A 26,877-nucleotide genomic window follows, 5' to 3' on the forward strand; every position below is an offset into this window, starting at 1 on the left:
TTGATTGCCTTACAAAGGTTCAGTAAGATCAGCAAAATCATATCCCATAAACAAGCATGGTCCCAAAATGTGACCTTGAATAGAGGGACTAGAAGTAACTTGCCAAATTTAACTTAATTCATTGAGAATTTACAATTGTACTCCACACTCTAGAAGTATAACAAGTCAATAAAGTTTAGTCCCACAAACACCTGGAATGTACCAGGCACAAATGACATACATAAAGGATATCCCTTAAGAAGTTGAAGGTGCAGGGGATCCCTGGGTGGCGCAGCGGTTTGGCGCTTGTTTTTGGCCCAGGGCGCGATCCTGGAGACCCGGGATCGGGTCCCACGTCGGGCTCCCGGTGCATGGAGCCTGCTTCTCCCTCTGCCTGTGTCTCTGCCTCTCTCTCTCTCTCTCTCTCTGTGACTATCATAAATAGATAAAAATTAAAAAAAAAAAAAGAAGTTGAAGGTGCAAAGGAGGTGCTTACAATCTTCAAGAAATCCAGGTCTAATATGAAAAAAAAAAAATCCTGAAAGAGGAGAATAGCACTTTGGGTGTCCAGATGACTGATAAACCAACAAGAGCTAAAGGAATTTAGGGAAGGAGAGAAGAGATCCAAATGAATGAGCAGCTTCGGGGCTCAAAGGTTTTGTGAGTATCAAAGAATTAAGCTTGGCTCGTGGATATGCACAAGTAGAAAAGTCTGAAAGAGGCCAAGCAGGGCATTCAGGAAAAGGGGTAGTTGGCCTGGGAAGTTCATGAGCTAGCTCAGAGGGAAAGAGATACAAAGTTTTAATGGGTAGGAGGGAGGCAGGCTTTATACTGCAGTAATTTAGCAGAAGATAAGATTCAAAGAGTGGGGTGGGTCCTGATTACACAGGGTCCTGAATTCCAGTATGAGGAGTGCCTCCTTAATTCCATAGGCAGTAGAGTTTTGCAGGCTTTTAAACAGGGAAGTAATATGATAAAGGCAGTGATTCAAGAAGATTAATTTGTTAGAAATATGTAGACAGATTTTGAGGTTTAAGAAAAATGAAAAATGCTAATTTAGTAGGTGTTAAACTCAGGTACTAATCAAAAGTGGGCGATATTAAGACCTATAAAGGTGCTGAGAAATATTCAGATTATTCTAAATTGCAACCAGATCACCGTATACACATTCTATTAAAAAACTCACTCAAGGAGCCCCTGGCTGGCTCAGTCAGAAGAACATGTGACTCTTGATCTTGGGGTTGTGATTTAGAGCCACAAATTGAGTGTAAAGATTACTAAAAAAAAAGTTAAATAAACCTTAAAAAAAAAAAGATATTCCACTCAATGAAATAGAATTCTGAGGCTCAATGTCTGGATGAAATTACATTGTGGGTATACCCTAGGTTTGGCTTGTGAAGCAATGAAGCTCAACGAGAAGCACATTTCTTCAATATTAAGAATGATTGTTTTTTAAGGATTGGTTTTTAGCAATCATAATTAGTTCAAAAGTGACACAAAAATGGATTATAGACTAAAATGTAAGGGCTAAAACTATAAAACTTTTAGATGAACATATAGGAGAAAGTTTTTGTTATCTTGGGTCAGGCAAAGATTTTTTAGATATGACATCAAAAGCATAATCCTTAAAAGAAAAAAACTGACAAACTGGACTTACTCAAAATTAAAACTTTTGCTTCAAAAGATCATTAAGAAAATAAAATGATAAGACACAGACAGGAAAAAACTATTTTCAATTATGTATTTGATAAAGAACTTACAATCAGAATATATGAAGAACTCTTAAAACTCAGTAAGATAAACAACTCAATTATAAAGTGGACAAAAGAAACTGTCATGGCCTAGAGGAGCCCAAGGAGACATGATGAATAAATGTAATGGTTTATCTTGGATGGGAATTACAATTGAAAAAAGACACTACGAAAAAGATGAATGAAACCTTAATAAACTATGGAGTTAATACTAATATCAATATGTTCATTTATAAAATCTTAACAAGGGAAATAGAGTGCAGGGTATATAGGAACTCTTTGATCTTTGCAATGTTTCTGTAAAACTATTTAAAAAAAGTCTATTTAAACAGGCAAAAGATCTTTTTTTTTTTTTTTTTTTTTTTTAAGATTTTATTTATTGGGCAGCCCAGGTGGCTCAGCGGTTCAAGGGCCTAATCCTGGAGACCCGGGATCGAGTCCCATGTCAGGCTCCCTGCATGGAGCCTGCTTCTCCCTCTGCCTGTGTCTCTGCCTCTCTCTCTCTCTCTCTCTCTCTTTCTGTGTCTCTCTCTCTGTGTCTCTCAAGAGACACAGGACCCTAGGACCCAGGACCCTAGGATCATGACCTGGGCCAAAGGCAGACACTCAACCACTGAGTTACCCAGATGCCCTGCAAAAGATCTTAAACAGATAATTATATCAAAGAAAAAACACAAACAGCTTATAAGTACATGAAAAGGTGCTCAACATGATCAGTCACTGGGGAAATGCAAACTAAAACCACAATTAGATACCACTATTCACTAACTAGGATGACTAAAATCCATAAAATGACAATATATGAAGTGCTGGTGGGAATGGGAAGAAACAGGAACTCTAATGTGTTACTAGCAAGAATGTAACATGTTACATTCACTTTCAAAACAGTTTGGTAGTTTCTTAAAAAGTTAAATGTAGGGATCCCTGGGTGGCGCAGCGGTTTGGCGCCTGCCTTTGGCCCAGGGCGCGATCCTGGAAACCCGGGATCGAATCCCACGTCAGGCTTCCTGTGTGGAGCCTGCTTCTCCCTCTCCCTCTGCCTGTGTCTCTGCCTCTCTCTCTCTCTCTCTCTTTCTCTCTCTCTCTGTGACTATCATAAATAAAAAAAAAAGTTAAATGTACACTTATTCAGCATGACCCAACAATTCTACTCCTAGGTATCCACCCAAGACAAATAAATAAAAACATCCTCAGTGGGATGCCTGGTAGCTTTCGTTAAGCATCTGACTCTTGGTTTCGGCTCAGGTCATGATCTCGGGGTTGTGAGATTGAGCCCTGCATCAGTCTCTGAAATGAGCGTAAAGTCTGCTTAAGATGCTCTCTTTCCCTCTCCCTCTGCCCCTCCTCCCAACCTCTGCTTGTGTGCACTCTAAGAAAAAAACACACAACAGACTTGTTTTTTAAAAAACGAAATATGGGATGCCTGGGTGGCTCAGCGGTTGAGCATCTGTCTTTGGCTCAGGTTGTGATCCCAGGGTTTCCGGGATCAAGTCCCGCATCGGGTTCCCTGTGAGGAGCCTGTTTCTCCCTCTGCCTGTGTCTCTGCCTGTCTCTCATGAATATAAACAAATAATTTTTTATAAAAAATGAAACAAAACATGTCTGCACAAAGACGTAAATGTTCATAGCAGCATTATTCATAATAGGAAAAACTGGAAATGAGCCAAACAAATGTCTATCAACTGCTGAGGGATGAATAAAATGTAGTATTCTCATATAATGGGATATTCACTGCATTTAAAAGGAATGAACTATTGACACTTGATATAATATGGATAAGCCTTAAAAATATTATGCCAAATGAAAGAGCCAGAACCAAAAAACTATGTACTTTATTATTGTGTTTATATGAAATTGCTAGAAAAGGTAAAGCCATGAAAGCGTATCAGTAATTACCTTGGGGCTACCAGTAAAGGCTGGAAATGACCAAAAGTAGGTACCAGGAGACTTTTTTGGACGGTAGAAATGTTCTAAAACTGATGATGGTGATAACTGCAAAATTATATAAATTTATTAAGAGTTACTTAACTGTCACAGTGGGTGAATTTTGTGGTATATAAATTGTACTTCAATAAAACTGTTAAGAAAAGACAAATTGAAACCACAATGAGATATTGCCTCATACCCATTAGGGTGACTACTTTAAATAAAACAACAATAATAAAAAAGAAAAAAGAACAAGTATAAATTGGAACCCTCGCACATTGTTGGCAGGAATGTAAAATGGTACAGCTGTGATGGAAAACACTATGGGGTTCCTCAAAAACTAAAACTAAAAGTGGAACTACCATTAACATCCAGCAATCCCATCTCTGGGCATATATGTCAATGGATTGAAAGCAGGGTCTCAAAGAGTTATCTGTACACCCACCTTCATAGCAGCATTATTCAGATTAGCTCAAAAGGTGGAAGCAACCCAAACATCCACTGATGAAGGAATGAGCAAACCAAATGTGGTATATACATACAATGAAATATTATTCAGCCTTAAAAAAAATCAGGAAGTCCTGACACATGCTATAACATGGATAAACCTTGAGGTTTTGAGGACATTATGTTAAGTGAAATTAGACTGTCACTAAAAGAAAAAAAAAGTATATGATTCCACTTAGATGAGGTACCTAAAGTACTAAAATTCATAGAAACAGAAGCAGAATGGTAGCTATCACAGGCTTATAGTAAAAAGAAAGTTGATGTTTAATAGGTTGTCTCAGATAAGTTGAAAAGGTTCTGGAGATCTGTTTCACAATAATATAAATATACTCAGCACTACAGAACTATACACTTGAAAAATGGTTAAGATGGTAAATTTTATCTATATATATTTACCACAATGAAAAGAAAAGAGAAAAAAAAGACCAAGGGATGGTGTTTCGACCATGTTAAATTTAGAGTTTAGAAGCAAAGTGCTTTATGATAGTGGTAAACAGAGTGAGAAAAATCCCTAGGGGGGAGGTGAAACTCAGCAGACCAAAGTCACAGCCACTTGTAAATAATTACCCTCCTAGGATTAAACCCTGAGTTTTGTTGTATTAAATAATACTGTTTATCGTTACTGCATCATAACCAATCACCACATGTGCTGTTTACCTGACCATTACTCTCTCACACACCCCTACAAAGGTACTTATATACTCACATCTGTGGGCTCGTGAGTGTATGCAGCCCCCTGTTCTCCACACACACTGAAATTCAGGCAAAAACCTTATCTTATTTCTAGGGCTACCTCACATGACACATGACCCTTAGAATCAGCCATCTCTGTGCTCCATCTTTCTTTTTTGGAGAGATATGCTTCCGGGGCTAGCAAGTGGTCCTAACTCCGGAAGAACCAAACAGACAACACCCAAACAAGGATGAAAAGAAGCTCAAAGATCTAAGAGAATCTTGTATTCCTCAAGTGCTGCGTTTTCAAAGTCATCCCAGCAAAACATTTAGATAGAATTAGTATTACATGGGTTGTGACCCTTAAAAACCGTTAAGAACCTTCACATTCCAGGCTATATGAATAAGGGGGGGGGTAGCTTTTCTTTTCTCCAAAGATTAAAACAGATAGACTTGAAGTAAAAGGTGTCTGTTGGCCCACTGGTGAACAGATTATGTCACCACTGCCTAGCTTTTTCAAAGTTACTACAGCAAAATACAAGATAGAATTAGTATCAGATGAGCTGTGATCTAAGAGCCAAAGCATAATACTTACTTGTTGGAAATAACTCAAAATTATAACCTTCCAAATAGTTTCAATCTCAAAAGACCAAGATACACAAAATGAATATGATACGTCTTTCAAGTGACTAGAACATCAAATTCATCTAGTAATCTAAGAGAAAAGTACCATCTTGTCAGTTTTTTCAAATAAGATTCTATCCTCAGCACCAAGCACAGAGCCCCAGTCACAATACATATTTAGTAAACAGTTCTGGAAAACAGTGATTTCAATCCAGATCAATACATGAATATTAAAATTCTATAACAACCCCATAATTTGTTTGGGAATATAGTTAAAGCCAGTTCATAACTCTCTTTGAAAACACCCAAATTTGGCTTATAAAAAAAGTTGTTAACAATGAGGCTTTCAGTTTGGCACAGGACAATTAGCCATAAGCATTCTTTGTCACAAAAGCCATCTCCAAATCCAGATTCATCCATCATTTATAAAGAAGCATCACAAAAATGAGCTTTAATGTCTAAACAACATAAACAAGTAGTTATTTTTTCACAGAGCAGTTCTTTAACAGTTGTTTCTTCATAGATTTACAAATTTTATAGGGTTTTTACAAATGGTCTTCCGTTATTTCTGGTCTCACAAATCTTCTAATTAAAGTTATTATGAATAAGAATTTAAAAAGTAGAATTTTCATATTTTACTAAAAAGTTCACAAATACAGTTAGCAAAGGATGTTTCAAGCATAACTGCCTAAAGTTAAAAAAAAATCTATGGGCACCCCTGGGTGGCTCAGAGGTTGAGCGTCTGCCTTTGGCTCAGGGTGGGATCCTGGAGTCTCAGGATCAAGTCCCACATCAGGCTCCCTGCATGGAGCCTGCTTCTTCCTCTGCCTATGTCTCTGCCTCTCTCTCTCTCTGTCTCTCATGAATAAATAAGAACTTAAAAAAAAATGAAGTTGAAATAAAAAAAAGGACAGATATGTTTTGATCAAATCAAAATAATGCATAGTCTAAGCATTAAATAGAAGAGCAGTTAAAATAAAAGTCATATTAAAGTATTTAATTATAACTATAATTTAAATAATGATTTTTTATTATCTAGGTTAATTCTGTTTTGACGCAAAGTGTGGAGAAAACTGGTTGGCTCAGCTGTTAAACAGGCTGCATATTTATATACACATAAGCAGCAAGAAACAATAAGGCAGTCTGGTTTCTAGGTAACAAACTTTATCCAAGTGCTTTGACAGAAAAAGTTACCAATTAACCTTCACCCTTGAGTTGAAAAAACAGCGTGAACCATCAAAGATGATGATGAGCATTCAGAAAAACAAAACATCAAGAAGCACAAAGTACCCTAAATTTGCAGTTTTTAATCAATTCTTCTTTAAGAGTCGGGGTCAGCAAAACTTTAAAGAGCCAGATAGTAAATATTCTAGGTTTTTTTTTTAATTGAAGTATAGTTGAGACACAATGTTAATTAGCTTCAGGTGTACAACATAGTGATTCAACAAGTCTACACATTATACTGTGTTCACAAGTGTAGCTCCCATCTGTCACCAGATATCACTATTACAATACCAAATGACGAGAGTTCCTATGCTGTACAATTTTTTTAGGTTTTGAGGGTCATTCAACCTTAGTTACAAAGATTCAATTTTGCCACTGTAGCCCAAAAGCAAAGACAATACGTGAAGGAATAAGTGTGGATTGTCTGAAAAAAAACTTTATTTATGGACACCGAAATTTGAATTTCATGTAATTTTCACAAAATATTACTATTCTATTTCACAAAATATTTTTTCTCTTCAACCATTTATTAAAAAAATTTTATTAATTTATTCATGAAAGGTACAGAGAGAGAGAGGCCAAGACATAGGCAAAGGTTGAGAAGCAGGCTCCCTGTGGGAAGCCCAATGTAGGACTCAATCCCAGGACCCCAGGATCACCCCCTGAGCTGAAGGCAGATGCTCAACCACTGAGCCACCCAGGTGTCCCTCACTTCAACCATTTAAAAATATAAAAATAATAGATAGATCATGGGCCACACAAGACAGGCAACGAGTGAGACTTAACCTACAGGCTGTAGTTTGCCAACTCCTGTTTAAGAGAACACATCAATCACAGGTGTGTCCAGTGGGACCTTGGTCATTCTATTCCATGATGAAATTCAGAGGAGTAAGTACACTAACCCAACCAGAAAGTTTTGCTTTCTCTCAGAAATAAATAACCATAAATGAAACGTAATGGGGATTAACCACTAATTAAAGAAATTAGGTATAAGGACTGTGTGGTTAGATAATTAGATCAGCAAATTGCTTGAATTAGGCTAGCAGAGTCTATCAGACATCAAGAGCCAGAAGTTATATAAAGATGCTTTGACTGAAAGAAACAACTAGTTTTCTCAGAAACTTATAAGAAAAGTTGCTAGAGTATTGATGATAAGTGAATCGGATTTGTTTGAGGTTTATTTGAAAAACCTTATTTACTTAATATTCTCAATTTACCAGAAAAAAAATCCCCACAATGAGCCAATCAAGGAAATATGTCTGACATCTAGTGGAGACATCTAGTAGGTACGTGACCTGTACTATTTTCTGAAGGAACGAAGGTAAACAGGCAGAGGAGGGGATGAGGTGGATGTCTGCATAAAATTGTATTAGTGTCATCCATTCATTCAAAGTATTTTAAGTGCCTACCAAGCACCAGGCACTATTCTGGAGACTGGGTGGGACCTCAGCAAAGAATAAGAGTCCTAGTCTTTGTGGAGTTTACATTTTTGTGATATGATTTACTTAATTCTGAGGAAAAGACTAAAAGTTTAGAATGCAGTATTATAGCATTCTAACTTCTTGGTACTTTCAGAAGGCGCCTGAGTGGCTCAGTCTGGTTAAGTATCCGACTCTTGGTTTCAGCTCAGGTTTTGATCTTGGGGTCATGAGACCGAGCCAAACATCAGGCTCCCCATTAAGCGCAGTCTGCTTGACATTCTCTCCCTCTGTCCATCTCTACATGTGCACTCTATCTCTCAAATAAAATAAATAAAATCTTAAAAAAAAGTAATTTCAAATACATTAACCTTAAACGTATTCTGAGGTAATCAAGTTTTATTATCACTTCATAGTAAACTGATGTCTTCTAATCTAGTTTCTCTTCTATCATACCACCCTACCTCCCTTCTATTTTTCAATCAACCAACATACAGCTTGCTATTCAATGTTCTCTCCCGATCTAAAACTAACTGCAGGGCTCAATGTTTTAATTATTGTATGTTTCCATGGTAACAATTTCTTACTGGGTTTGCCTGTTAAGAAAGTGCAGTGCAATGGAAAAAGGCTAGGTGTGGAGTCCAGTCTCAACTCCATCATTTCGTACTGTGTGATCTTGGGCAGGTCACTGAAACTTACCAATGCCATTTCCTGACCTGTTATAGGTGAATGATATTTATACTGCAAAGGTTGCGGTAAGAAGTAAATGAAATGGTGTATATACAGAAGAGGTAAGTAAAGGGCTTGGAACACTGTAGGTGCTCAATCCATATCAACAACACTTGAATCTTGAATTTATGAGGATTTGGAAAAATCCCTATGTCAACATGAAATGTAAGCAATTAACATTAAATACTTTATCTCATACTTAATTTCAATTCCTGTCCCACATTTCCCCTGGGGTTTTAATTTTATTTCTAGGGATCCCTGGGTGGCGCAGCGGTTTGGTGCTTGCCTTTGGCCCGGGGCGCGATCCTGGAGACCTGGGATCGAGTCCCACATCGGGCTCCCGGTGCATGGAGCCTGCTTCTCCCTCTGCCTGTGTCTCTGCCTCTCTCTCTCTGTGTCTATCATAAATAAATAAAAAATTAAAAAAATTAATTTTATTTCTAGGTGTGCAATAATGATAAAACCTAAAATTCTTTATGTGTTCACAAACTTTTCTCATTGCCATCATGAGAGTCCAAACCACCATCATCTCTCACCTGGCCCTCTGGAAAAAAAACAAAAAACAAAAACAAAACAAAAAAAACCCAGCTGGCCTCTTCTTTTTCACCCTTGTCCCCACTCCCTATTTCCACGCAGCAGGCAGTGATGTGTTAAAATACAAAATTCAACTTCTCTCTCTCCTATCTAAAAGCCCTTCTATTTAGTATCTCATCCAAAATCTCAGGGGGCCTCTGCCCACCTCTGCAGCCTTCCCCCTGTTCCCTGTGCTAATGTTCCCCCTCTGCTGGGAATGTTCCTCCACTGACCTCTAATGGCTAATATCTACTTATCTTTTAGGCTTCACTATAAATGTTATTCTTCACAAAAACCTTTTTTAACCTTCCAGTGAAATAAAGACAAACCATAAGGTAAAGACATCTTGGTAGAGAATTATTTTACAGATATTATTTACAGATTTACAGCTATCAGAATTATTTACAGATATTTACATCAAAGTGAGTATCAATTGCTAAAAGGGAAGCAAAATCAAAACTGCAACAAATCAGCAAGAAAATAATGGAGTTGGGACAAATGGCTATCCACTTTGGGAAAGAAAAACCCTTAAATTCCTATCTTACATCCAACAGTAACAAAAAAATGAAAAAAATATCCAGAAATAAGAATTTTTTTTATAGACAAAGATATTCTTATAATTTTGAGATGAGAACATTAATGTTAAATATGAAATGTGCACCTGCCTTCGGCCCAGGGTGTGATCCTGGAGTCCCGGGATCGGGTCCCATGTCAGGCTCCCTGCATGGAGCCTGCTTCTTCCTCTGCCTGTGTCTCTGCCTCTCTCTCTCTCTCTGTGTCTCTCTCATGAATAAATAAAGAAAATCTTAAAAAAAAAATGAAATGGAAGCCAGAAACAAAGAAAAAATTAACAAATTTGATCTTTAAACTAAAAATTTAGTAAGAAACGTTATTCCCTACTCTGAGAACAATCCAGCTTGAAAAAGTCAGACTTTCTAGCATATCCTGTCTTTTAAAAGTTGTGAGCAAATAAGCATGCAACAACTATACAGAATGAGTTTACTTGAAAAAATTTTAATTTGTGGCCTAGGGGAAGGTTCAACTATGTTGGTCATCTAGTCCCTTGGATTTTATCCCCAATCCTAACTCACTCGGTAGATGTGGTTCATCTGAACCAGGACTACTGATATTTAGTAAAACAAATACAAATAACTTAGGTGTTTGAAAGCATTACCTACAATGTGTAACGACTCATGAAGTGCAATACAGCTGTCTATTCTTTGTCTTAAAAAGGACCCTTTTAAGTTAATATAATAAAACAATGATTAAAATAATCATGATCCTATCCAAATGAAATATTTTCCTGACTTTAAGCATTCAAATGTAGGAGCTACCTTCATCTCTAAGTACAAAACAGTGTCTTTCTTTTCCTGATCATGATTAGAAATGCACAGCAACCCACTTCTCACAATTTTCTCATCTTTAGAGCTCTACCTGTAACTCCTAGGAAAGCAGGCAGAAGATACTACCCATTATAAAACTGGCTACCTCACTCACTCAAACCTATTTGCATAGAAGCAAAGTACTGTGTGAATACCCTCTGCATCTTGCAAAGTACCTGGAAGGTCCTCAATAAATATTCACTGAATGAATGGATAACTAAGAATCTCAGCAAGAGTTAAGGTTTGCTATTTTATGTTTATATTTTAGTTGTATTCTATATGTATTTTGGATACTCAATATTGAATTCTTAGCTTGTTGTTCATACAGCTAAAACCATTTATATTCTAATGATTTGGTTCCATCATTTGATCAGATTCACTAGGAAACTTTTTGAAAAGATAGATTTTCAGGCCACCTCCAGAATAATGATTCAGCTGATCTAACCAAGAATGAAAGTGACTTGGTAATCTACACTTTTTAAAGATGAGCAACCCTGACATCAGCCAATCTGGGACTCATTGACATGTGAATATAGAAGAAAAAAATCTATAAAACATAGAAACTCAAATTTGAAAGGGACTTTAATTGCTCAAAATTTCATCAAAATCTAAAAAGAAAACTATATTGTGTTTTCTGAGTGGTCTGCTGACTATATTCTTGTCCTGAGAATAATTTAGATTAATAAATAATCGAACTGTAAAATCTGAGTTCTGGGTAATATCTAGTATGGAAACATCTAGTGAAGTTGAACATACTTGTGGTATACATTACTAGAGCTGACCAATACCTAGTTCTCCTCTCCTTCCTAGGTATAGGGAAGACGATATACACTTGAAGTTAGGTAGAGTTGTAAGGGAAATGACATGTGTCACTTTTGAATACAGGAAGATGGGTATGAGTTCCCCATATGCTCCCTTTCCCTGCTACAAGGATCAATGAGGCCTCACATTAAGATGGTGAGCCAAAAATTGAAGCAGCCTAAACCACTGAGCCACAGTCCATAGTTCAGCTGCTCTAGAATCCTTCCCATCCACAAGAGACTTTGCATAAGTGACAAACAGCCATGCGTTTAACCATGAGATTTGGGGGTTAGTTTTTTACTTCATTATCACCTAATCTATCTCGATTATGTTATATTCGTATCTTAGGACCAGGTGCCTGGGTGGCTCGGTGGGTTAGGCATCTGCCTTGGGCTCAGGTTGTGATCTCAGGGTCCTGGGATCGAGCCCCTCATTGGGCTCCCTGATCAGCAGGGAGTCTGTTTCTCCCTCTGCCTCTCCCTGTTGCTTGTGTTCTTGCTCTTTTTCTCCCTCAAATTAATTAATAAAAAATCTTAAAAAAAAAAAAGAATGCTCACAGCTACATGGTAGGTTGTAGTAAAAAACTAGAAACAACCTCAATGTCTATCAATAGAAGAATGGATTGTTTTATAGTCATTCAGTAGAATGACATTTGAGATTCTAGATAAATCTCAAAAACATACTATTTAATAAAGTAATAAACTTACAAAAGGATACATTGTAAAGCACCACCATTTATTTAAAGTTTTAAAACAGACAGCCAAACTAGCTCAGTTGGGAGAGCGTTAGACTGAAGATCTAAAGTTTTAAAACATGTTATTTTATGGATGCATGAATATCTGGTAAAAGTATAAGAACATGTATAGAGTAATAAATACCAAATGAATGTTAGAGGCACCTCTATGGAGAAAAAGGGTAATGGGATTAGGAAAGACAGAGGAAACCATGACTTTATCTACAATGTCTTATTTTAAAAAAAAAGATTAGAGGGAAATATAATAAAATGATAAGAATCAAAGAAAAATTCAAGGTTCCAATTCTTAGCTCTCTGTCCTAGAATGAATTCATACTCAAACTTCTAACAGAAACTATAGATGGGAAAGGCATTTTCAATATAGAGAGAAAAAGAAACCTGAGGTCAAAGTCCTCCTAAGACCAGGGAAGTGGAGCCACAAGATCAGGAATGCTCAGTAATTAGAGATGCCTGATGCCTCAGAAAGCAGAGTGAAGGGCTGCATTAAAAATAAGAGGACTGGTTGAAAGCAAAACACGTCTTGCCTCTTTCACTCCACTCCCCAAAACCATACAGCCAAATGACTCCTGTTTTCTAGGCCTGATAAAAAAAAAAAAAAAAACCTAGAGATTACTCTCTAGTGAAACTGACCAGAAAGTCTCTGAATTCAGACACAGCCGGTATAGGCCGGTAAATGGGGTCTAAATTCAGACACAGGAGAGATTAACTGAATGTCTACGCCTAATGTACTGGATTCCCCAACACACACTCCCTCCAGTCAGGATATTTGTAACCTTTGACTAACAACTGTACCCTAGGGTTTTTGTTTCTTTTTTTAAGATTTTATTTATTCATGAGAGACACAGAGAGAAAGAGGCAGAAACAAAGGCAGAGGGAAAAGCAGGCTCCCTGTGAGGAGCCTGATGTGGGATTCCATCCCTGGACCAGGATCATGCCCTTAGCCTAAGGCAGATGACTGAGGCACCCAGGCGTCCCTGTACCCTAGGTTTAAAGAACTTCTTACCCAGTTCCACTGGAGAAACATCTGAGGTGTTTACTGCAGCATTTTATGTGTAGGCAGAGCTCTGAAGGCAACTAGGTATGGAGAATGAATAGGTAAAATCTGCATAGTGCCACTTAACATAAATTTTTTTAAAAATGTACAAAATGCTACCTAGTTTTCAAGAATATGTACCAGTAAAAAGCTGTACAGTGAGCATCTTAGAATGATTACCACTGAGGAAAGGGTGACCAGACTGGGACATGCAAATAAAGGGGAATTTTTAAAACATTATAAATAGTACAAAATAATATAGTAGAAAAAAGTCCAATTATTACAGTAGTAACAGTCTTTACCTGTAATAATGAAAGCCAATTTTACTTATAATGACTAATTATAATAACCACAACATCATAATAACACATTTAAATGGACGAAACTCACCAGTTAAGAGTTTGTCAGACTAGAGTTTTAAAATCCAGCTTACAATTTACAAGAAGCACATCGAACTCTTTAGGACAAAGGTTGGAAGTATAAGGGTGGGGAAAGTTACACTAGGCAAATACAAGCAAAACATATTAAAAGATGTTTAGTGAATAAAATAGACGAGAACAAACACAATTACTAGGAATAAAGACAGTCACTAGATAACAATTTTTCAATTTCCTAGTAAAATATGTATAGTTTTGAAGATATGAGCAACATGATTAACAAACTTGACCTAAATGACATACATTCATTCACCAAATTCTAAACCAAACAAGTACATGGTTTTCATGTTTACTAGGAATATAATAAACTGGGTCATATATCACACATAATAAGTATGTCAAAACAAATTTGAAAGAATTGAATAGTACAGACCTCTTATTAGACCAAAATGAAATTAAACTAGAAGTTAATAACAAAAAGGCAACCAGACAATCCTCATATGTTTGGAAATTAAGAAAGTATACTGCTTGGGGCATCTGGCTGGCTTAGCTGATAGAGTGTGCAACTCTTGATCTCAGGGTTGTGAGTCTGAGCTCCAGACTGGTGTAGAGATTAGTTAAAAAATAAAATAAAATAAAATAAAATCTTAAAAAAAAAAAAGAAGGTATACTACTTAAAGGAGAAATCGTAACCCAACTTCGAAAATATTTAGAATTAAACAATAAAAAAATTACATAAGAAAACTTGGATACTATTCAGGGAGTATTTAGAAAAATTCATAGCCTTAAATACTTACATTAGGTGGAAAAAACCTGAGATGAGTAAGCTAACCATATATTTTTTTTAAGATTTTATTTATTTATTCATGAGACACACACACACACACACACACACACAGAGAGAGAGAGGCAAACACACAGGCAGAGGGAGAAGCAGGCTCCACACAGGGAGCCCAACGTGGGACTCGATCCCGGGTCTCCAGGATCAGGCCCTGGGCTGAAGGCAGCGCTAAACTCTTGAGCCACCTGGGCTGCCTAACCATTATCTTTAAAGAAGTTAGAAAGAGAGTAGCAAAATAAACCCAAGGGAACTGTAACAAAAGAAATAATAAAGATAAGGTTAGAAACAAATAATATTTAAAAATACAGTACATACAATAAGAAAATTATCAAAACCAAAAGTTGGTCCTCTAAAAGTCCAATAGATTGGACAAATCTATGGCAAGATTTGTTCAAGGAAAAACAAAAGAGAGAAAAAAACCCATGAATACATGAGAGTGGGAATTTAATAGGGACATTAGCATACATATTATAGACAAAAGTTACAAACTGTGTGCCAATAACTTTGAAAATTCAAATGAAATTGACAAATTCCTACAAATATGTTCTAAAGTGACTCAAAAAGAAATAAAAATGAAGTCTTATAATTGTTTTTAAAAATGGAATTTACATTTCAAAATTTTCCCACAAAGAAGGCTTCTGGCAGAGATTAACAACATTGGTGAATTTCACCAAAAATTGAAGGAGCAAATAATCTCAATTTTAAATAAGCTCTTTCAAAAAATATAAAAAGAGAGAGATGCCTGGGTGGCTCAGCGGTTGAGCGCTTGCCTTTGGCACAGGGCATGATCCTGGAGTCCCGGGATCGAGTCCTGCATCAGGCTCCCTGTGAGGAGTCTGCTTCTCCCTCTGCCTATGTCTCTGCCTCTCTCTCTGTGTCTCTCATGAATAAATATATTAAGTAAAAAAAAAATATACATATATATAAAAGAGAATTCTCCTCAACTTTTTGAAGATAGCAGACGGGGTAAACTTTGTCCTAAAAACAAAACAAAACAGAACAAAACGCAAGGGAAACTACAGGACAATTTAACTTGTACACAGAGGCAAAATCTAAGCAAAACTTAGCAAGTGAAATCTAGCAGTGTATTAAAAGGAGAGTCAACTTATCTTTATCTTAGGAATGTATGGCTGTTTAAAAAAAATTCATGTAATTCACTACATTAATAGAATAAAGAAACTCATGTGATCATGTCAAGGTCTTTGACAAAATTCCACATCCATTCATGACCCAAAAAAAGCACTCTTAGCAAATGAGGTATACAAGGGAAGCTCTTTTACCTGATAAACAGTTTCTACAAAACCTACATCGAATGACACACTAAATAAACATTGAAAGCTGTCTCTCTGGGATTAGCAATAAAAGAAGAATGCCTACCAAACCACTTCTATTTAATACTGCACTGGAGGTTCCAGCCAACGCAAGAAGACCAAAAGAAAAAAAAATATGATTAATATTTAAAAGTATAAGGAGTGGGAAGAAAGAAACAAAACTATCATTATTTGCTGGTGATATAATTATTTATAGGAAATTCAAAAAAATCTAAGTACAAATTACTAGAATTAATGAGCACATCAGGCAAGATGACTAGATAGTGGGTTAAAATACAGAAAATTTGCATTTTCACATCCCAGCAATACACTGTTGAGAAACATAATTCAATGAAAATACCATTTGCATGACTGTATACATTTGCCAAAATTCACTGAACTGTACACTTGAAGTGGGTGCATTTTATCACATGTAAATTATATCTCAAAAAAACTATAGAGAAAAAAGGCACCATTTGCAACAGCAACAACAAATGTACAGAAGAATCTTCAAAAGTATAGAAGAATTAATCTAACATATATAATACCTTTCTGGGGAAAATTACAAAGCTTTACTGAAAAGCATAAAATTATATTTAAATAAATGGAAAGACATAACACATTCTTAATACTGTAAAGATGTCAACTCTCCTCAATTTGATCTTTAGATTCAATGAATCTCTGTTCAAAATTCCACCAAAATTTTAAGAGGGACTCAATAGGCTGATTCTAAAACTTATATGAAAGAGCAAAGGGCAAAGAGTAGACAAGACATTCCTAAAAACACCACTTAATCCCTTATAATAATTAATACAGTTTGAGACTGGCATAAGGATAGAAAATGTGATCAAAGGAACAGGAGAGCCCAGAACCAGACCACACATATTTGACACTTGGTTCATGACAACCGTAGCACTGCACGTCAGTAGGGAAATGATAGATCATCCAATAAATGGCCCTGAAACAAGTTACTATTCAAATGCAAAGAGAAGGAGAGAAAGAAAATCAGATCTACATCACACCATATACAAAAGTCCATCCTAGGTTAAAAAAAAAAAAAAAAGCATGAGTGAGAGGTACACTGTTATAGCTAAAAGGGAGAGTGAGAAAGAGAAAATCACTATTGTATTAAAGCAGCAAAGATTTTTTTTAAATAAAATGTAACATCAAGACTAACCAAAAAGAGAAAAGGCTAATAAATTTAACCAAAAAACGGATTACAAGCAATAGATGAAATTCACTACGGAACACAGTGAGGAACAAAAGCAGTTTTTCTCCCCAGCAAGAAGAAGAAAGTAGTGGGAAACCACAGGAAGGACAAAACCAGCATAAGAAAGTCGATCCAGTCATAAAGTCCACAGGCATGATTTTGAGCAATCAGTGATGTGTAAGGAAGACCCCACTCTACTCTGATGGGAAGGTAACTGCACAGGGATGGGGACATTGGAACTACACAAAGGAATATACAGAATCAAAGCACACTGACTCTGTAATGAATCTGAATTGTAAATGCTGTGTTTGGTTTTCAACTTTTTTTTTTTTTTTAGGGGGGCAGAGCCCATGTGCATGTTAGTGTGGGGAAGGGCACAGGGAGACAGAAAGAGAATATATATATATATATTTTTAAGATTTTATTTATTTATTTGAGAGAGAACATGAGAGAGAGAGAGAGAGAGCGTGCACACAAGCAGCGTGAGGGGCAGAGGGAGAAGCAGGGGCTCCACCCCAGGGCCCCGGGATCATGATCTGAGCCAAAGGCAGACATTTAATTGACTGAGCCACCCAAGCACCCTGAGGAAGAGAACTTAAGCAGGCTCCACGCCCAGCACAGAGCCAGAGGTGGGGGCTCAAGAGCAGAACCTGAGATCATGACCTGAGCCAAAATCAAGAGTCCAATGTTTAACCGATGTAGTCACCCAGGAGCCCCTCAACTTTTAACTTTTTCTTTTTTCTTTTCTTTTCTCTTTTCTTTTCTTTTTCTTTTTTTTTTTCTTTTTTTTTTGTAAGTAGGCTCCACATCCAGCATGGAGCCCAGTGCGGGGCTTAAACTCATGACCCTGAGATCAAGACCTGATGGGGATCCCTGGGTGGCTCAGCGGCTTAGCGCCTGCCTGCCTTTGGCCTAGGGTATGATCCTAGAGTCCCGGGATCGAGTCCCACGTCACCCTCTGCCTCTCTGTGTGTGTCTTTCATGAATAAATAAATTAAAAAAAAAAAAAAGACCTGAGCTGAGATCGACTCAGATGTTTAACCCAGGGAGCCACCCAGGCGCCCCTGATTTTAGATTTAACTCTTAATAAATCTCAGAAGACTTAGTTATGTTCACAGAAGAGAACAGAAGTATTATCAGATTTGACAATATAAAAGAGAGATGACAGAAGTCAGAGAGACAAAAGGAAAAGGGAGAAGTAGACAAAAGATACTATTTCCTAAGTTCACTCAGTGTAAGTTGAAAGAAGTTACAAGATACAGAGGCGTAGGAATGGTGTTTAAAATTACAAAGGTAAAAATAAAATAAAATTACTAAGGTAACCAACTTTAAAAGTGGTGATATAATTATGAAAAACTAGGATGGGTTAACATGTAGAGAAAGAAGTGAGACTGGATCCCTGCACAACAGAAGGAATTCAATAATGTCCCAAACTGGTTAGCCAAGAATTAGGGCTCTCAATACATTATTTAGAGATATGGAGGTATCCACTCACAGATCGAAAACCCAGACAATGCACAATGAAGTGTGGTGGGATGTGCTGCATTTTATTATATTCTCTTCTGTATTATTAAGTTTCTAATCTATATATATGCATTATTTTAATAAAAGTTTTTCAAAGTATTGAATGAGAAAGAAAATAAAAGATCAAGAACCCTAAGTGTTTTTTAGGGAGGTAAAAGAAACCAGATGTCTACTCAACAGAAAAACCTCTCAACACCCAGTAAAGACTAATGATCAAAAACCTACCAACTCGGGCAGCCCCGGTGGCTTAGCGGTTTAGCGCTGCCTTCAGCCCAGGGCCTGATCCTGGAGACCCAGGATCGAGTCCCACACCGGGCTCCCAGCATGGAGCCTGCTTCTCCCTCTGCCTGTGTCTCTCTCTCTCTCTCTATGTCTCTAATAAATAAATAAAATCTTCAAAAAAAAAAAAAAACCCACTACCAACTCTGGGGCACCTGGATGGTTCAGCTGGTTAAGCATCTGATGCTTGATTTCAGCTCAGGTCATGGTCTCAGGGTTGTGAGATCGAGCCCTATGTCAGGCTCCACGCTTCCATGCTGGGCATGGAGCCTGCTTAAGATTTTCTTTCTTTCTTTCTCTCTCTCTCTCTCTCTCTCTGCCCACCCCTCTAGAAAACAAACCAAAACAAACCAAACAAACAAAACAAAAAAATCCTACTGACTTTATCCAGTAGTACATACAATATCACCATTTAATTCAGAGTGAAGAATTCAGTTTAGAGGCTGAATCTTAACACTTCATTGTTTCTCCTTCATACTCTTCCTCTTTCTCTGCTTCTCTTTTTTGTTCCTGTCTAGCTTCCTTTCATTTAACATGAATATTCAAAGAAAATAAAAATAAAACACTAGTTTATTTATAGTATACAATCTCATGTTTCCTAATTTTCTCTCAATACAAAGAAGCAAATGAAGTTGATTTTCATTTCCATGTTGCCTAAACTATTTTTAAAAATAACTATAGGCATCATTGCTGCAGAGAATCTGATCTCTAATGCTGATTTAAGGAAGAACACACAAACAAAAAAAGGCAACCTTGCTAAAACCGGTTCAATAATCACTCTTTAATATATTAATTAATGTTTCTGTTTGAGATCATTATATTACTTAGGCTTCAGGGCTCAGGAGCTAGCCTTCCACGTAAATATTTATGGTGACTTAAAAAAATGAAATCTTGAAGTCCTAAGTTCCCCCAAAAGTAAAGTATAAATCAGACGGTTAAATGCTCATGTTAGGTAAAGTTGGTTTTGATCCAAAAGAATTCAGCAAGGTCTCCATTTCAGTATAATCCATATCCATATCCAGGTGTATACTTACACAATATTTGCAAGGTCAAGTGGTTTCTCTGGTTGCTCAGGAAAAACAGGATGCGGAGGTTCTCTGGTGGGTACACACCCCAAAGATTTACTAATTGCATGGCTCAGCTTCTTTGCAGGGGATTTCTGTTCAAAGTAGAAAATAAGGAAATAAGAAACTAAATCTTCAAAAGAATAAAAAAGAATTCCAAAGGAACTTGGTGACAAGAACTGCAGAAAATTTCTTTTGAAATAAAAACTAAGATGCATTATAATCAACATTACTGGGCTTTATAGAAAGAAACCTACAGTTGTTCCAAGGACACTTGTGGTCCTTCATTTCTATGCTTACTCCCTCATTTCTATGGTGCACTCTACGTTAATGTTAACTTTCCTTTTAAACCTCTCTCTGTGCCCCTTGCATGAACTCTCCCTTTTGATGCTTCTGGATAATTTTTTGTAAGATGTTATACTTAATTTCCCAATCAGAGTCAGAAATTTTTGCTGGACTAAAATACTAAAAGGCTAAGATAATGCTGAGAGCTCGTGGCTTTTGAATGTTAGCAAATTAGCTGACTAAGTCACATCCCAAAACGTGCCTATTAAGAGAATATTCCGAAAATAAATGTGAGGCAGAACATTTGGTGCTAAGGGTCTGGCTATGTATACAGACACAGACGAGTGCCCTCATATACACAGGCAGTCAGCATCAGACCCGTGACTATAAAATTCAGTTACGCTGAAGGTACAAGAGTAAGTTGGCATACTAATACATTTCTCTGTAAGGAAGAAGAAAATACATCAAATCCAAAAACTAGTGAGTCTAAGATTTAACAGTAAATATGCACAAAAGTGAACAATACGCCACAACTAAGTTATCCAGAACATTCACATTGGAAACCCATATATAAAGGAGGCTCTTCATACATTGATATTATTGCTCAGCCAATTTCCTTTAAATGACATGGTTGTTGAACTTTCTTTGGAAGGATATTAACTGCAAAAAGATGTAAGTATTTCATTCTACACTCTCTACAGTGTACTACCATATGTTCCACTCTAACTGAAAAACAGAACTTGTTTGCAGCTGTGGGCCTTATCAATACCACATCTCCATTTAATATTTATATGCTGCTTGCATGTATTTAACATAAAATAAGCAAAACTCTCTTTGCCTTTAAGACTATGTAAGGAAAGAAAGGGCACCTAGGTGGCTTAATCATTAGGCATCCAACTCTTGATTTTGGCTCAGGTCATGATCTCAGGGTCATGGGATTGAGCTCCATGTCAGGCTCCATGCTCAACACAGAGTCTACTAAAGACTCTCTCCTTTTCCCCCACCTCTACCTCCCCACCCTCTGCTCTTCCCCCCCTCCTCCAGAATAAGTCTTAAAAAAAAAAAGACTATATAGGGAAAATTACTACCTTGTTTATAACACAGGCTAAATAATACTAATTTCTTCAGAAACTTCGTATATTGGCTCCAAATCACCTATCACTAACCCCTTTAACACATTAAATTCTGGGCAAAATCTAAATGTAATCTGATTTCCTAAAAGTCCTACAAAGCTAAACAAAGCAGAAATGTTAAACACCCCCCACACCACGCGCTTTCTCTCCCTTTTGCCTAATGACAGGCTGAAATGTGACTTGACCCTCCCCTCTCATCTGTTTTCTACACAGCCCCAGGCCTTGTGTCACTTCTGGCTAACACCTTTCAAAGGCTGATAATCACTTACAGAATGAGGTCTAAACACGTACCATCACATCCCATACAAAAGCCTTCCTATCTGGCTCCCATCTCTCCTCTTCCTAGTACGTACATGAGGAGCTAGCTACTCAGCCCAAACACCATGCCATTCTGATATTGCCCTTTGCCTATCTATTTTTCTGTAGGTTTTCTGCTCAGGTCTGCAGACTCCTTGCAAGCCTTGCCCTGGGCTTCCTCCTGGCTCCATAAGTCAGAGACCACCTTTTCCACGTACCTGTTTATTGTGCATGTTTCCACTGCTATGCTTAATCATGCTATGGTGCACTTTTTAATTTATGTGTCTATCTCTGTGAAACTAGTGCTCCTGAAAAAGTAGAATCTGTGTCTTATTCATCTTTATAGTCCCAGAATCTGTCCTGTAATAGAACATGTTATTTGAGCAATTTGCCTAGATGAATTTTCTACATTGCTTTTTCCTGGCCAAATCACATAAGCTTATTTTTTGAGTTATAACACAAGTACGATACAGAGAACATCAGAGAATACCTTGATTCACTTTTACAACTAAATCTGTAATCCACATATTAATTTCATGATATTTTGTTATGTCTGAGAACCACCTGGGACATTAATTCACGTAGTCTATGTGAGATGGATAATCAGAGAGACTACTTTAGCTGCATCCTGAGCAAAAACAGCCATGGAATCAGAGGTTTCAGGGAACCTGGGTGGCTCAGTGGTTGAGCATCTGCCCTTGGCTCAGGCTGTTATCCTGGGGTCCTGGGATCAAGTCCCGTGCCAGGCTCTCTTCAGAGAGCCTGCTTCTCCCTCTGCCTATGTCTCTGTTTCTCTCATGAATGAATAAATAAAATCTTAAAAAAAAAAAAAGAAATCACAGATTTTCAGTGTATATTTTATAATACAATTACAAATTAAATTAAAACAATTACCTGATGATTAAATGTTTCCCTCTTTATCACCTTATAATCCCTAGCAGTATGCTTGTAATGCTTTTGAGAACTCTGCTTTAAAACCAAGGTTTAACATCAGATGCAACTTTGAGTCTCAAAAATATAGACTGAAAGGTAAAACTAATACATCAAAGTCAATGCCAAATAATTAGAACATATCAAGAGTTCTGATATGCACAGAAAGGGAAAAAACTGAGAATAAGTATATATAGAAATTAGAATATGAACTAAGGACCAAACTAAAAAGGATTACTCTGAAAATTTTAAAGATAACGTATTCAATTAGGTTGTCTAAATATGTAAATAAATAACTTCCTTAAGAAGATATCAAAGAGTAAATTAGGATATGCACCTGACGTGAATTTTGCTATCTAGCTAGTTTAGGAGGCTAAGATTAACAAAGCCTGAAATCCTGAATGCAAAAATGGTTAGAAGCTCCAAGATAGGGACATCTCCTCTCCAGCTCCTGAGCCCCTGGGACAATGCCTAGGACTGGGCGGTTAGTCATTCAATATTTACAGAAGTGAGGAAGAAAGGTAGTCTGGGTACAGACTGGTGTCTTTCACACCTCGTTTAAGCTACTCTGCCAAACACAGCATTTTACATCTCTGTACCTTCCCATCACCTGGACTCTAAAATTAATAAACATATGGAAAGGCCTTAATCTGAAAAGGTACATCTTTCCCAACACACTCATAGGTGATGATTTTCAAACTTTGTGCATTTTCAGTACCTTAATCAACATTACTGAATTTCAAACCATTTCCTACCATCTCTTAAAAATACTACAGGTTACAATAAAAAAAATACATATCCGAGTATATAAAATGTGCATGTGCAGTTTAAACAGTTATAAAACAAATACCCATCTACCCTCTATTCTGTCTGAGAAACAGAAATATGGGAGTCACTCTGAAGCCTTGCAGTGGGATCTTATGCTAAGAGCTCCCTCTCCACCATACCTGCTCCTCTCCTGGTAACCTGTATTCTGGATTCTGTATTAATCATGTCTTTGATTTTATTACTTTAGCAATTATGTATAAATAATACATGATTTATTTAATACATGTTTAAAACCTATATAGACTTAGATATATTTTGCTGCAACTTGCTTTCACTTAAAATTGTTACAAATCATCCATATTGATATATGTATCTGTAAGTCATACATTTTTTTCACCAACTGATTGTATCTCACTGCTTAATTACATCATAATTTATATATCCATTCCATTGCTGATGAACATTTGGGTTGCTTCCATTTTTTCCCTCTCACGCACAATGGTGCTATAAGCTTTCTTGTCCGGGTCTCCAGAAGGCCATGTGTAAGAGTTTCTTTCATCAGAATGGAATTACCCGATCATGAGTTACGCACATTCGATTTTACTAGGCACTGCCAACTTGTTTTTACAAAGTGGTTACAATAATTTCTACTACATCAGCTGTGTGAGAGACTTCTTAAATCTCCACACTCTGGCTAACCCTTGTTATTGTCAGACATTTTAACATTTGCCAGTCTAGTGGGTGATAAATGATACTGTGGTTTTAATTTGCAATTCTCTGATTGCCAAAAAGGTTGAGCATCTTTTCCAATGTTTACGAGCCATTTGGGTTTCTTCTGTGAAATGCTTATTCCTGTCTTCGGTGTAGCGTTTCACTGGGTTGCCTTTCTCTTACTGATTTGTAGGAGTTCCTTTTTTTAAAATTTATTTTTTAAAGACTTTATTTGAGACAGTGAGACCAAGTGAGTGAGACAGAGAGAGAGTGAGCACAAGTAGGGGGAGGGACAGAAAGAAGGGAGAAGCAGACTCTCCGCTGAGCCCAGAGCCCCACGTGGGGCTCCAGAGGGGGCTCCATCCTGGCACTCCAGGATCATGACCTGAGTCAAAGGCGGCTTAACCTATTGAGCCACCCAGGAGCCCTATAAGAGTTCTTTATATTTTTTGTATTTTAACCCTACAGAAGTTAGGTTTCACAAATAACTCCTACTTTAAGGCTTGATTTTGATGGACAGTCATCTTTAACTACTGTAATGGTAGTCCCAATTTATTAATCTTTTCCTTTATATTTTGTGCTTTTTGTATCTTAAGAAATATTCCCTCCCTGAGATCATAAAGATATTCTCCTACACTGTCTTCTCAAATTTTTTATTTTTCTCTGATATTCAATTTAAATCTACATAGATTTTCTTATAGATATGAGGAAAGAATCCAAGTTTATTCTTTATAGATAATCAATTGCCACACAACCATTTAATAAATAGGTCATTTGTTTTCTACTCCATATTCCATTTCTGTCTCCGTACAGTGTAACAGGGATTGAATTGTAGCTTCCTCATATCCTCTCAGGTAGTATCTTACGAGTCTTCTTCAGGATTGTCTTCATTACTCCTGACCCTTTGTATTTCCACTTAAATTTTAAAACGAGTTTGTTATTTACCACAAAATATCCTGTGGGGATTTCAATGGGAACTTATCAAATCTATAGAAAATTTGGAGAGAAATGACATCTTCATATACTGAACATTTCTTTTATCAATGTGTTCAAATTCTCATATATTTTAAACCTTCTTTAATGTCTTTCAATAAAGTTAAACTCTTGTCCATAAAGGATCTATACAACTCTCTTACTTCTAGTTATTTTATACATAAATTTTGTAACCAACAACCCTGCTCTCATTTTACATTAAAGAATTGTAGTAAGGGGCACCTGGGTGGCTCAGTTAAGTATATGACTTTGTCTCAGGTCATAATCTCAGGGTCCCTGGGATCAGCGGCCTCCACCTCCCAGGTCAGGCTCCCAACTCAGCAGGGAGTCTGCTTCTCCCTCTCCAGCTTCCCCTCCCCCTGCTCATGCTCTCTTTCTCTGTCAAATAAATAAAATCTTTAAAAAGAGAGAAGAATTATAGTAAGGTATACATAAAAATTTACCACCTTAATCATTTTAAAGTATACAGTTCAGTAAAATATATTCACATTGTTGTATAATCAATCTCCAAAATTTTTTCATCTTGCCAAACTGAAATGCTATTTTCATTAAACAACTTCTCATTTCCCCTTCCCCTCAGTCCCTGGTTACCACCAGTCTACTTTTTGGTTCTATGAATATTACTACTCTAGACAACCTCATATAAATAGAATCATACAGCATTTGCCTTTTTGTGACTGGCTTCTATTACTTAGAATAATGTCCTTCAGGTCCATCCACGTTGGAGCATGCGTCAGAATTTCTTTCCTTTATCAAGGCTGAATCATATTCCATCGTATATGTATATCACATTTTGTTTATTCATTCATCCATCAATGGACACTTGAGTTGCTTCCAAGTTTCAGCTATTGTAAATAATCTATTATGAACATGGGTGTATAAATATCTCAAGATTATGCTTTCAATTCTTTTGGAATATACCCAGAAGTAGAATTATTGGTAATTCTATATTTAATTTTTTGAGAAACATCCATACTGTTTTCCACAATGGCTGCACCATTTTACATTGTACCAAACATGGGTTCTAATTTCTCTACATACTCACCAACACCTTCTCTTTTTTTAAATAGTAACCATCCCAGTGGGTGTGAGGAATATCTCATTGTCGTTTTGATTTGCATTTCCCTAATGATTAGTGATGTCACTTATCTTTTTATATGCTTGTAGCCATTTTTATATCATCTTTGGAAAAATGTCCATTCAAGTTCTTAGCCTATTTTTCATATGAGTCACTTGGTTTTTGCTGTTGAGTTATAGAAGTTCTTTAGATATTCTAGATATGAACACCTAATCAGATACGTGATATACAAATATTTTCTCCCATTCCATCATTTGCCTTTTCACTATGTTTGTGTCCTTTGATGCACAGAAGTTTTTAATTCTATTGATTTATCTGAAGATTCTCTCAGACTTCCTACACTGACAGTTATCATCAAATAATGACAATTTTGTTTCTTTTCAATTCAAACACTTTTTCCTTATTTATTATGCTGCTTAGGACTACCAATAAAATGCTAAGTGGAGGTGGTGAAGCGAAGCTTTGTTTTGTTTAACAATCTTAAATAATTTTAACATTTCATTAGAAAATGTAATGAATACTATCAGTTTTTATAAATATATTAGGTTGCTGAGGTTTTTTGTTTTGAAGAGTTTTTTTCTGGTGTATCTGTGTGTGTAAATTATCGATGGATACCAGGTTCAATTTTTTAAAATAGACATATTTTATGAAAGTCTTTTCAGATGATTATATGGGTTTAACCCATTAATCTATGAATTTGGTTT

At 36.7% G+C, this 26,877-nt stretch overlaps 1 protein-coding gene across 15 annotated transcripts in view; it reads right to left on the bottom strand.

The window, feature by feature from the left end:
- DTNB (dystrobrevin beta) overlaps positions 1-26,877 on the bottom strand; it is a 237,877-nt gene that overhangs the window by 98,240 nt on the left and 112,760 nt on the right. For all 15 annotated transcript variants that reach the window (XM_055327174.1, XM_055327178.1, XM_055327169.1 and 12 more), the window contains one exon: positions 19,949-20,073. In XM_055327174.1, coding sequence (XP_055183149.1) covers positions 19,949-20,073 — 125 coding nt within the window. The remainder of the gene's footprint in view (positions 1-19,948; positions 20,074-26,877) is intronic.

Source organism: Nyctereutes procyonoides, unplaced genomic scaffold, assembly GCF_905146905.1.
Source record: "Nyctereutes procyonoides isolate TBG_1078 unplaced genomic scaffold, NYPRO_anot_genome, whole genome shotgun sequence".
Taxonomy (NCBI): domain Eukaryota; kingdom Metazoa; phylum Chordata; class Mammalia; order Carnivora; family Canidae; genus Nyctereutes; species Nyctereutes procyonoides.